The sequence below is a fragment of the Camelina sativa genome, chromosome 10, assembly GCF_000633955.1.
Source record: "Camelina sativa cultivar DH55 chromosome 10, Cs, whole genome shotgun sequence".
In the NCBI taxonomy this organism is placed as follows: Eukaryota; Viridiplantae; Streptophyta; class Magnoliopsida; order Brassicales; family Brassicaceae; genus Camelina; species Camelina sativa.
Window position 1 is genome coordinate 5,549,372 of NC_025694.1, and position 13,674 is coordinate 5,563,045.

Below are 13,674 nucleotides of genomic sequence, written 5' to 3' on the forward strand. Positions count from 1 at the left end.
TCAAACTGGTTCAACATCTGGTTTACATTCGGGACATATCTGGTTTGGTCTCAGGTTTAGACGGTAAACCAATATAATCCAGAATTGGGGAGATATAGCTTTCGAACTTTGGATTCGGGGGAATATAGCTTTCGAACTTTTATTTCGGGGACATATATACCGAGGGTAAAGAACGAGATCTATCTGGTTTGATACAATACTTCTCGTGGGGAAATAGACCGTCGACCCTTCGCCAGTATATAAGATTCCTCAAATTAGAGAACACTCACAAGAATGTTATTTTTGTTTAATCCGTGCGTGTAATTATGTTTCTACAAAATTCTTCAAACAAATGAAGTCGTTTTCAATAGATCTTCTTTGGTCTAAACAAATCTATATATGGATAGCTAAGTATCATGTAGAAACGTTTTCTTACATTATTAAAACCTAGATAATATAATATTGCAGTTTACATCTTTAATCACGGCACTGTTGTTGGCCGCAAAATCTTTAAAACCGGCTGTGGAGAAAGAGTGCCCAAACTTACTATTTGGTAGCTTGTAAATGCATGCAGTACGTTTGGGCAAAAAGGAAGATATAGATGAACTGATTAATCCATTGTGATATTCTTACTTCTCTGTTAAAGAAACATAGAGGCCAATTTAATAAATAGTGAGTGAGAAGAAGTGAAGGGTAAGTCAATAAAGGGAGGCCCCCTCGTGTGGAATGTGAGCAGTACACTCCAATTATATAACTTGTGCTCTGTCTTAATTTGTGGGACATCTGCCACTGTTCTGCTTCTTCTTCACTTTCTCCCTCTCTCTCAACCACTTTTGTCTTCTCTCTCTCTCCCTCCCTCCCCCACACAAATGTTATCTATTTTTGGGGCAGTGAAAATTAACTTCTTCTTATTTTTTTGGCTCCAACCTTTCTCTTCTTTCTTGATCTATATACTTTTCACCGTTTATTACACTTTCTCATAGCTTAGATTCGTTTTTTATCAAAATGGAATCTTTTTCATTCTAGGTGATTCAAGGAGTAGGAAAACCTGAGGAAATAGGTCTATAGTTTCTATATATAACACCTACATAGCTAGCTAGCTATAATAAGGTTTGAATTATAAGCATTCAACGCTTGAATCTTTTATTTTTGGTAAACAACGCTTGTTAATGTTATACTATTTATCACCCGAATGATGAAGGTTCATGAAAATTTCGGAGATATATGCTTCTGTCAGAAGACTGTACATGGAGATGTGGCCAAATAAAGACCACAATAAGAGAGTTTTATTTGTAGCTTTCGGAAAAAAAAAAAATAACACTTCGGTTTGCAAAATGTGATCTTTAAACTATTACGATACTACTTATGTGTACGCATGTGTGTAATCTATGTTTCCTCTCGTGATTAAAGATTAATTCTCAGTTGGTTGGTATGAAATTATTAAATAGTTCCTGTATATTTTGTTTGCACTTTGTTGAAATTGAATGAGAAATTAAAAAGATTCTTCCACAGTTCCACTATTTTCGAAATTTGTCCTCTTTTCCCCAATTTTTTTTTGTAATTATGTTTCAGAGGATAAGTTCAGTACTTCAATAATTGGTACCCAATTTGTCACATAAGATTTTAGTAGTACGAAGTTATTCTGAGAGGAGGCAGTACCATCATTTTTATTAAATACTAGTGTGAATTATCAAATTATATTTACAACTCAATGAAATATTATAAAAACGTTTGTGCATTACCAATGTAAACTATGGTACTCAGAATTACATATATGTATATATAAGAACATTATGATGTACAGTAGGTATTATGGATCGCAGCTGTGCATTCTATTTTTATCTAACTTATAAATGGGGATGTGGTGCTAATTATGCAAAAAAAATAGGGATGTGGTACTAATAAATTAATTATTGCACTGACAAAAATTATGAACTATAGCATTAAATCATTGTATTAAATCTCTCCTGGCACCACTAATAAAAATATCTAAAGAAAAGGAAGGAGAAAATACAATATGAAATTAACAAAAAAATTAATACTCTCTTTTACTGTGCACAAAAAAATTAATACTCTCTTTTACTATCCTACCAAAAACAAAATGTTTAAAACTATACTTTGCTATACCTCTCTAGTTAATAATGGCTTCGTTTAAAATTTCAGTGTGATTTTTAATGGTTTGTTTATAATAAATTCATTACTTTTACAGAGTACAGTTTATATAAAACGTCCCCTTCCAAGATTTTTCCATGGTCCTGAAGTGAAAAAAAAAATCATATATTATTATGTAAAAAAACAAATCTTAGATATGAATCATAGCCATCGAAATGCAGAATTATAGGGATAAAATAATTTTATGATAGAATAAAATAAAAATTGTAGGAAAGAAAGATATGATGAGATGAGATGATGCAATACAATGGTCCTTGGGACTTGATATATATCTCTCTCTCTCTCATCTCTGAACAAAACAGCACTCTCTAGTCTATAGGGAATCCAAAACATTCATTCAGACCTGTCTGAATCTTTGAGACACAAGTTTTTGTTTCCCACAGGGTTGCCACTTTTTTCCAAATTACCATATTACTCCTTTTCCTATTTTTATCACCCCCTCCCACCTCCCTAACACATTTTTCTTATCTATTTAGACTTTTTTTTTTGTTTCTCATTGAAATAAGTCTGTCCCTATAATTTAACAGTGAAATCTTCACTTCATATTATCTGAACTTACAAACTATTTTAAAATTAAACTAATTTTGAATTAATTCTCTGTCGCTCCAGCTATATGGTCCCAACATCTTTTGTCTCAGATTGGGTGTAATTAAATGTTTAGTTGTGACATTTTTATAAAATTTCATGTGATTATTTTTGCATTCATGTGAACTTATTCAAGTATTTGGCATATGTAGAAGAAAATATATTAAAAAAAAAACTCAGAAATTACTCCATATAAACGGCCAATCATAAGGGCATCGAAAAAAATAAGGAGAAGAAAAAGAAAAAAATTGTTAAGTACATAATTAAAAAAAAAAAGAGAAGAAAATGTTAAATTCTCAAGAAAGACAAAACTTTCTCCTTCTATGTAAAGAGAGAGAGGAATAAAATTATAATTATAGGATTATAATTATAATTTTCTTTTTTTTGGGAAATTAATATTTTAATAAAGCACCGTGACGCGAATCAACGGCTCAGCCTCATCGCACTCACCATCGTCCCCTAAAGTATTCGCCACCACCGTCTTTAAAAGATCGTTCTCTACAGTCTCGGCGCATGTTAGCGTCTGTGACTTCTTAGCCTCTGAGTCCCAATCCGTGGTCCCCACAACGTACATCATAAGACCTGCGCAGCTAATCTGCGCCGCGAGTAGTCCTAACCAAAGCCCATTAAACCCAATTCCGGCCCAAAACCCGAGACCAACAGCCACCGGCATGCCCACCAGATAAAACGCTCCGAGGTTCACGTTCGCCGCCGTTGACGGCCGTGCTGTTCCTCTCACTACGCCGCATCCCACCGTCTGTGGACAGTTTCCGATCTCGCATAAACCCAATATCGGTAACGCCGCCGCTGTTAGCCGGAGAATCTCTTCGTCTACGGTGAATATCCTCCCCCAAGCATTTCTAACGGAGTAAGCAAACGCCGCAGCAGTGATCCCCGTAACAGCCGCGAAAACGATAGACACCATGGCCGATAGCTTCGCCGTCCTGGGACGGTTCGCTCCAAGCTCGTTACCTACCCTAGTGGACACAGCGAAGCTTAGAGAAGACGGGAAAACGTAAAGAAACGATGTCGTCTGGATCAAAACGCCCATAGCAGCCACCGTCGATCTTGGATTCACGAGCAAACCGCAGAGAACGATCATGATCTCGTACCACCACCACTCCAAGCAAACGGAGACGCAGCTCGGACCCGCGAGACGAAGCAAAGGAGCCCAGCCGCGGAAACAATCACGGGTCGGGTCAGTCCATGTAGGCGCGTGAAGACCACTCGCCCAGACGTAGCAAACGAGGAAAGCTACGACGAAGAGGTTTGTGAGGGAGGAAGCGACGGCAACGCCGGTAAGACCAAGGCGGAGGTAAGAGACTAAGAAAAGATTAGCCGGGAGGTGAAAAAGAGCGCCGGAGAGAGAAGCTAGGGTTACGGGGTGAATGATGCCTTGAGCACGAAGGTAGATTCTGATGGGATGAAGAAGAGTGTTGGAGAGGAGATCAGGGAGGGAGAAGATGAGATACGTCTGAGCTAATTTAGCGATGTCGGGGTCTTGGTGAAGGTAAACCGAGATTTTGCCGACGTTGAACCAGAGAACCGAGATCGGTACGCAACAAACCAAGAGGAAAACCACGGTTCGATGAAGGGTTAGGGAGAGGAGTTTGAAGCGGTGAGCACCGAAGGCTTGAGAACAGAGTGGCTCCATACCAAGTGCTAAACCGGATAAAACAGAGTAACCGGTTATGTTAGCAAAGGCAATGGCGAGTGAACCGGCGGCTAATTCGAGGTCGCCAAGTCGGCCCAAGAAAAACATTGATACGGCTGAGCGTAGGTAGAGGACTAGAGCCGTCACGGCGATCGGAAAAGCTAGCGTGAAGAGAGATTTAGCCTCCGTTACAGCTTCTGCCATTAGAGGAGATCCTCTGTTCTCGCAATGCCGGAGGTTTCTCTTTGAGGGTTCGTAGCTATTGATCGACAAGAGATCGAGGAAGATTCCGGTTCGAGATTCTTGGTTCTCTGAACCGGTGGTGGTTGTTGTTGATGAGTTACACATGACGGTGATGATGATGATAATGGATGGATGAATCAAGAAGAAGATTAAGAAAGATTTGATATCTTTAATGGGGAAAGAGAAAGAGTTCTCTCGTGAAGAGCTCTCTGATGATGAGTCTGCAGAGAGGTTTTAAGAGAAATGAGAAAGAGGGATTTTTTTNGGGTTTTTTTTTTTTTTTTTTTGGTGCTTCTTCTCTCATCTCAGGGCTCTCTCTTACCATCTTAATAAAGGAGTTGGCAGTCTTTTTTTTCCCTTCATTTTTATTTTTATTTTTCTAAAAAAATTTCATGAAAAAGAATCTAAGCTACTTTTTATGTATATTTTTTGTATATTTAATATACTTTTTGGAAATTTCTCGGAGTAGTTTTATGGATAATACATTAATAGTAAACTGACAATGTATCCATTTCTTTTTGGATACGACTGATTTGTGACATAAAATGGAAAAAAATAAACTAGAATCAATTACTTACCCTATATAATTACTGGTGGACCATATATGAAGATGTTGTATCCGATATGTATTACCAATCTAAAAGTGTATATACTAACCAAATCCGATCGATTTTTTTGAAAAACTACTAGTTCAACAAAAAAATTAAGTTTTATAAGAGAGGGTTATTGGTTCTATGATTTTAATGAATTTAGAAATTCAAATAAAAATTATGTGTTATTCAATCATTGAATTTAAAATACTTATCAAAATTATGTGTTATTGGTTCTATGATTTACAAATACTTGTTAAAATTCCATGTTATTCATTTAATGATTTGTTTTTGGATTTCAAAATCCACAGTATGTTTTAAATGGATTTGTATAGATTTGAAAAAGTAAAATAGAAGGATTCAAATCCTAGTATAAAACATGTTATTTCAAAATCCATGTGTTTTGATTTTTAGAATTTACAATTCCATATGAATTTAGAAATCACCTCAACAGTAACAGCCTCTAAATGTGGTTGAGATTTTTTTTTTTTTTGGTCAATTACACAAAACATTATTATGTCTAGACACTAGAGCATCCAATGATTTGTACTACTCTTGAATCCTAAAAAAAAAATAGGATTTGTATTAATAGTATTGTTGTATTATGATCCGAATTTAAATTTCTTAGTGTAGGCATATGGGTTATTAACACCAAAAATAAAAAGATAATATTTAACAAATTTAAGTATATTTTGCCCAAATGTACAAAGGTACATGTATGTATACTAATCCAAGCTAGTTTTACTATTGTTTCACATTGGTGTTTAAGGTCTTTTGAATATTTGAAAAACCTTTATATGATAAACAAAAAAACAAAAAATCTAGGTATGATAGACAATATTGATGGCTGTATTGTCTATACATTTTTAATTTAAAAGCAGTTTAATGTAACGTCTATATTTTTAATTAAGATAAATAGATTTCAATTAAGATACATCGCAGAAGTTCATAACACGTGAATTCTCGAATTTTTTTTCAAACGACCATTTGGCACGAAAACTTTGTTTGCATTTATATTTACTAACTCTTTTATTTTGGATTTTTAAAAATAAATGTGTTTTCTTTTATTCTTTGCAGTAAAATGTATATTTTTTTTTAAAAAAAGTTGTTTAAAAATATATTATAATTTTATTTCCGTTAAATACACTATATTTTCAACAGATATTTAAATCAATATGATATTTAATCAAATATATTAATTAAATGAAGATTTTATTGGACATGTATGCTTCTTGTTTCCTAAAAAATACTAATACATATATATATATATATATGTATATAAAATTAAAATCCAAACAAAAACCAAATGTACCACATATATGAACCAAACCAAAACATAGCGTCGCTTCCATTAATTTACTTACTGAATCAAAAGCTTGAGTAAAAACTGACCCGAATAAATTGGATATCATATCATTCATATCAAGAACCTGATTGCAAACGGGTGATTCAGTGAGCTATAAGCCTATAACTAACACTAGCTAATACTACTTGATCATGAGTATAATTAAAAACCCAATAGTAATACTATTAATGTTTTGTTTGACTCTCTTTAACAATAACATGAAAACCATGGTTTACAATTAATTTAACCGTTACTTTCATGTTTGTCTCCATCCGCTGAACAAATTAGGTTTAAACAGCAACTTAAGTCCTAGATTTATATACTTCGTAAATTGTTTGTAAGTTAAGAAACATATGTTCACAATGAGTTTAAATCTCCAGCTATTAATGGCTTTTCTTTGACTAAAGACCTTTCCAACCAATTTATTAAATGAAAATATATAACTTCCTCATAGACGAATTATATAGACATCTATAGATTTGTAGTAATGTTGACAATTGCAAAATGTTTATTCTTTATACATGCAGTTGGGGGTTGCTATTACATAAATTAAAATGATAATTTATGAAGAGTAAACAGTAATTAAAATATATGAAAAGGTTTTAAAATATAAAGGAGATGTCATGTCAATTTGTGCATTTTTTTTTTGGACAAAGCTGCTATATTAATTAATTTTTTGACATAGCTGATATATTAATTATAACTATAATTCAGTATTTATTTTCTGTGTTAACTTGTTAGAAAAATGAAGAATAGGAACTTACGAAATCTAATAATAAACCCCATTCTTATGCCCTTCTTGATAAGAAATCAGCGTTAAGTTAATTCATTTTAAATTATAATAACAAGAATTTGATTTTAAAAAAATGACAGTATGTTGTACGAGATAAGCTTCGTAAAATCTTATGTGTAATAATGACAGTATATTATTGGTTTGCGATCTATACAATCATTCTGTGGGTTATAAAAGTTTCCCGTCGATAAGATTTGAAGCAAAGAGATAAAATAAGTAAGGCTCCTGTGAGCGTTCACGACATAGAGGGGGCCTCGCCCTATTAAGCCTCTGATTTTTTAAAATATTCTCCATTCTCACCTTCATATTGACACGTTCCAATAATTGTTTTTAAAACAATTCATTTCTGTTCACATATAGTATTGCCTCTTAAATATATATATTGTGTTCCATATAAATTTGTCCTCCAGTAAATGTAAACCGTTTTAAGACATATTAATATGTCACTTGTATTAAAATGAGAATAACATATGATGCATTAACTAATTAACCCATATAAGTAGTCAAATAAAAAAAATGTCTTTCAAATATCACGCTATCACTAACATTATCAATGCAATAGTACTAGAACGGGTGTAAAAAAAATCTTGGGTTAAATCCGATTGAAAATAATTATGAAAAATCTCAATAAATAAATAAAATACATTAATGAATGAGAAGTTTGGTTTCAACGATGGGCCTATACGTAATCCATCATTATTGGTCATGCATTATGGTATATACTTTTGGTAGGGGACAATTTATATGAAAGAAGGTAACATTCCCACCAATTTCTTGATCAAGAATTAATGTTGAAAGTCTGACCTATAGTACAAATGGTATAGTATATTGTTTCCCCATTTTTCATATTCATTATGATGCGGACAATCATCAAAATCAATTAATATTGCAGCAATAACAACAATAATAATGCCAAAAGAAATAAAATAAAATTAGTTATGTGGAATGTAATAATAATAAAATTTGTTTCGTGGAATGGACCTGATTATTTAACTGTATGTTTGTTTGTATTTTACTCAGTTTAAAACATAGAATTGTTTCAATCTTTATCAAAACAAATGTTTCGATCAAATCTTAGAAATGTATATATCTATAATATATGTATATAAAAGGTAGATATATTCAATGAAAAGTGAGGAAAGATATATATTATCTTCAAAATATTTTGCATGGATATGAAAACGGTGACGTCGCGAGAGGATGGTCACAGAACAAACGCCAAAATAGACTTTCGATCGAGAAAGGGTTAATAAATTCACAGCTGGGATTTGAAAATTCTTCTTCTTCTCTCTTTAAATGAAATATACCAAAAGAAATATAATGAGAACGAAATACAGAAATTGACACGTAAAATATATATATATATATAGATATATATATATATATATATATTAAAAAGTTACTTATTTGAAGGGAGGTCCCAAATAAGAACAGTGGCTGAGAAAATACACAAGTGAAACTATTTTGGCTTCCCTTTCAAGAACAGAAGGCTAAAAGGGGACATGTGCCCTCTCTCTCATGCAATTTTTATTTTACATTTATCCTTTCAAAATCTGTCTAGATTTTTCTTTCCAAATGATTTTTTATATATATCCAAAATTTTTATATATATGAGCCTATATGAGTCATGAGATAAGATTGGCTGGCTTCTTAGACTATAGTGCTTAAATCTATGGACCGACTCCTCAGAAATCAAACATTCATATCTTGAACAGCAGTTTTTCGGATTTCCGTCTACTGTTTATACCTTTTTTTCTTTCTTCGTTTTGATTTGTCGTTTTTATCTTATCTTCTACTAATATATGTTCATAAAATATGATTTCTCTTGCTATGTTTGATTTTTCTTTTTCCATAGACCAAAACTCCAAAGTAAACAAACCAAATATAAATAACCAAATAATGTTTCTCCGGAGAGTAAAGACTCGAACGTATATAAGTTGAGCTATTGTGATGGTCCATTCATTTACAGGAAAGAAAAAAGTAGATATATATTTTTACTCCTATAAAAGAAAAAAATGTTTTCAATTTTACTTTGTTACATCACCGTTTTGTGTGTGGAAGATTGTCTTTATTCGTAAGTTCAACTAGGGGTGGGCGTTTGGCGGGGTATTTTAGATTTTCAAGTTTTTGGATCTAGAGAAATATAATTCATTTGGATATATTTAGGTTTCTAATTTGGGTTTGGATATACATCCATTGAATTTGGGTATTTTTGGGTTATATTTGAGACCTCGAAATATATTTCAAGTTTACATTGGGTTTAGATATTTTTATCCGAACTATATAAGTAAAAAAAAACCGGAGATCAATCTGAATTCAATATTTACGTTTTAACATATATTAACGGCTATTCCGAACCAAAAGAATATATGAATTAAGGTCCTATATTTTCATTGTCAAATATGGATATTGTTAGTAGATGTAACCAAAACTGAAAATAAACACAGAAATTAAAAAGAAAAAGATGTCGATCTTATACATTTTATATAGAAAGAATGTATGTATCATGAGTACAACTGGTGGAAATAATTCATTGATGAAAAATTGTCCGTTTGCATTTCTCTTGTCTGAAACTCCTGAAATAATAGAGAGAAACATCTAGAGATATTTTGTTTTTTCTACGACTGTCACATTTGTTAATTAATTAATCACACCCCTCTACAAAATAATTTTCGGTTAGATTTTATATTCTATTTGTATGAGCTTTTTAGCTGGTCATGCAGTAACTTAAAAAAATCTATGCATGCAGTAACTTACAGTTTTTACCGTACCAAATAATCTTACGTCAAAAAGAAAAATATTTATATAGTATAGCTATTAAAACAAAGAAGAGAGGGGGGGAAAAAAGATTTTTAAAAACTGGTGGTTTAGCGATAAATGGAGTATTTTTGCATAAATAAGGGTCAATTCTGACAACTGACGATTCTGAACTGACAAGTGACTAATTGTGTCAGCTCTCTCTCTGTCGGGACCACGCACACTCTCTCAACTCAGACTTAAAACACTTTTTCTACTCTGTGTTGTGTTGCTATTACGGAGGACGTCCTCTCTCCGTTTTAGTCCTGTACGGCGCCGTTTCGATTCTCTTTTAGGTCCCCACTTTTGGAAACATCACATGTTCTTCACTCTCCTCATAGCCGTAAGATCTTGTATTTTTGTACGAGATCCCACGGTTATGATTCTATTTATACGAACCACCACAATCTCTCTTCTTTCTCTTGCGGGTCCTCCACGGAGCAGTCTTCATAAATGTCGATGTATTTGGGTTTATGTATCTTTCAATTCATGTATTCACATCATTACGCTTCCTTTTTATTCTTCTTCTTTTTCTTCTTCTTCTTCTTCTTCTTATGCCATTTGTAATTATATATGCTGTGTTACTTTTACACCTGATTTTTTTTTTTCGAGTGCCATTTGGATATTTTCATTTGACTTTCAAAGCTACGTTTCTCCACTATGGAGTTCAACATATGACTGTCTTTTTTTTTTCTTCCTTAAGTGTGCTATATTATCGCTGCTTATTTTTTGTGGTAACTGAAATTTCTAATATTTAATCATTTCGGTCTAGAAATATTATGAAAATAAGGGACGTATATATAAGACTTGTTTCGATAGCTTTTCAACGCCACTATGCCATACATATATTAGGTTGAAGTGGATAGATTGTATCAATTGGTTTGAAAGAGACATGACAATGGGAAGAGCTTCATTATAGTCTAAATACAGAAAATACAGGTAAACATTATATTCTGTAACTCTGTTGAGAGATAACAAAGATGGCGATCACGGCCGGGATCTACGCAATCAATGATAATATATCATCCGTATAATATTTTTAGAATATTATCGTTTAAATAACTGATTTTTGTCGTTTAATTTGACGTTACAATAAGCATTTGAATATCATTGTTATTTTACCACGTGAGTCTATAAAATTTAGATCTTTAGAGTTTCAGTGATTTTGCGATTATCTATCTTTGTAGATGTCATGTTTTAAGTTTTAACATAATCCATTCAAGGATTTACCTTACGGTTACCAAAAGTACTAATATTACCATCTATCAAAATCACCTTTGCCTAATACCATATGGTTTGTTTGTTGCTGATTGATATATGTGAGATTCCCCATTGTTTACCTTTTACAATCATATAAAGGGCACTATATATATATGTATATATTATCAGCTCTTTAAATACTTTTCAGGCAATGGGGATTTATAAAGAGCTTTACTTGATGACCAATAAATAGTACTAGGCAATGCAATAGATTAAAAGAAAGTGTCTCAGTGGTTGGCTTTTTCATTGATAGTAGAAAGGGAAAGGTACTAGTTGTAGAGACAAGTTGAAAACTCTACATACAACTACGAATCGAAGAGTTTGTATGACACAAGTGGGAAATTAACCAAGAATTTTATTCTATGCATCTACATAACATTTTAGTGATAAATAAACATGTCATTAAATTTCTAAAAGACTAAATCTTTTATATTCATCTACATATATTTTGGTTGTCAACACTGAACACTCACATATATATATAGGTACACATTTATTTTATCACAGATTTAAATATGAATTTTTCCTTTATTAGTTTCTCATTTTTTTTTTGATAACTCAGGAGTTTCTCATATTATTTCATTTGAGATATTTTAAGTTTTTGCATATAATATATTTAAATAAATACAAAAAACCTTTAGCCCAATAAATAAAAACTAAACAAACTAGTATTTGGTATAAATTCATGTACAATGATTTTATTCTTTAACTAAATAAAAACTACATTGAAATATTAACTCCAGAGAAATAAATGTTAGTATATAACTATGAGGATTGTATATTTATATTTGTATATGTAAAGTATATGATATATATGTTTTAAATGTTTAGATAAGTTCGAAACCCGTGTAAGGCGCAAGACAAATATCAAATAATTGTATGAATGTATATAGACAAAAAGAAAACCAACAATTTTTAAAAAAATTCAAACTATTTAAAAATCAACATTGCAACAAAGATAATTCAAAAAAAAAAAAAAGAAAAAAAGATAAGAGTTGGAAGAAAAGGTAAGAAAAAACAAAACAAAAAACAGTAGAATCTCTGTTCAACAAAATTACAAAACTAATTTGACCTCAAAAATAATTATGCAGTGGTGACAACTTCACTGACGCAAAACCCTCGCTTTAATTTGCCTCACCATACCAATGTATATTTGTGGATATACACACATAGATACGATATTTTGATCGCTTTACAGGTTAAATTTTGCAACAAGCAGCTTTGTATAACAATCATGTATATGACTTGTGAATACACATATATGTAGATCGAATTAAATGATAAAGTAAGTATGTAGTGGATCCTTTTCGATCTCCACACTATGCATGTGCCCATTATTCCATTTTTAGACACTTATAGTCTTTCGTAGATAACTTAAAATATAACACATCTCAAAACCATATAGCTATCTTCTTCCCCACTTTACAAAACATTGTGCAGATGGAACATCACTGTTCACAAGACTTTTAAAATATGAATTTAAAGGCATATATAAATTAAGCTTATATGTGTATATATTTTATTTATTTATACATATATATGCACCATATTTGTATATAACGGATGGGCTTCGATTGGAATGATAAGCTTAATTAAGTTCAAATGTATTTTCTTTGTGCTTTTGGATCCTTTATATAACCCATGCTAACTCAAAATCTGCAACTACCATGTGAATACCAAAGTCATATAAAATGCACAAAATTATATATTGCATTAATTGTGCTACAAAGATGCAACCAATGGATTATGTTAACTTCCTATTTGTTTTAAAAAGTTACAACTACTTTTTCTTTTAATATCAGCTTTTATTTTAGATTTACCACCGTATATTCGGATTTCGCTGAAGCGTCCACAATAGATAAATGACAGAAGCCGAAGCCCTAATATCAATCTGAATTAATAGGATAAAATGTCTATGAGTAAAATAATAATTGTGGTTGATTTCTGTATAGGATGATACTAACAAAATGTCTCGAAATAATATGTTTACTATACAGAACCTTTCCGTTTTCGATACAAATTATATAGTTTACGAGCTCTATAGCTTGATAAATCCAACCAATACCTGCACGAGAGGGTAATATACTGAATTGATTATAGCTACTATTGTATTGAGTAAGTATTGGCAAATGAATTTAATTAGTTCGGTCGGCGATGCGATGCACATAAATTACTAAAAAGATATTGGAAAATGACTCGGCTTAACACCATTTCGGTCTCAACCATTCGAGCAAAACTTTTCCAAATCTGGAAAAGA

At 32.0% G+C, this 13,674-nt stretch overlaps 1 protein-coding gene across 1 annotated transcript; it reads right to left on the bottom strand.

Moving 5' to 3' along the window:
* Positions 2,920-4,901, bottom strand: LOC104717284 (protein DETOXIFICATION 51-like). The gene has a single exon (XM_010434829.2). It carries the CDS (start codon positions 4,736-4,738, stop codon positions 3,137-3,139), a length of 1,602 nt encoding a protein of 533 aa, XP_010433131.1. The 5' UTR covers positions 4,739-4,901; the 3' UTR covers positions 2,920-3,136.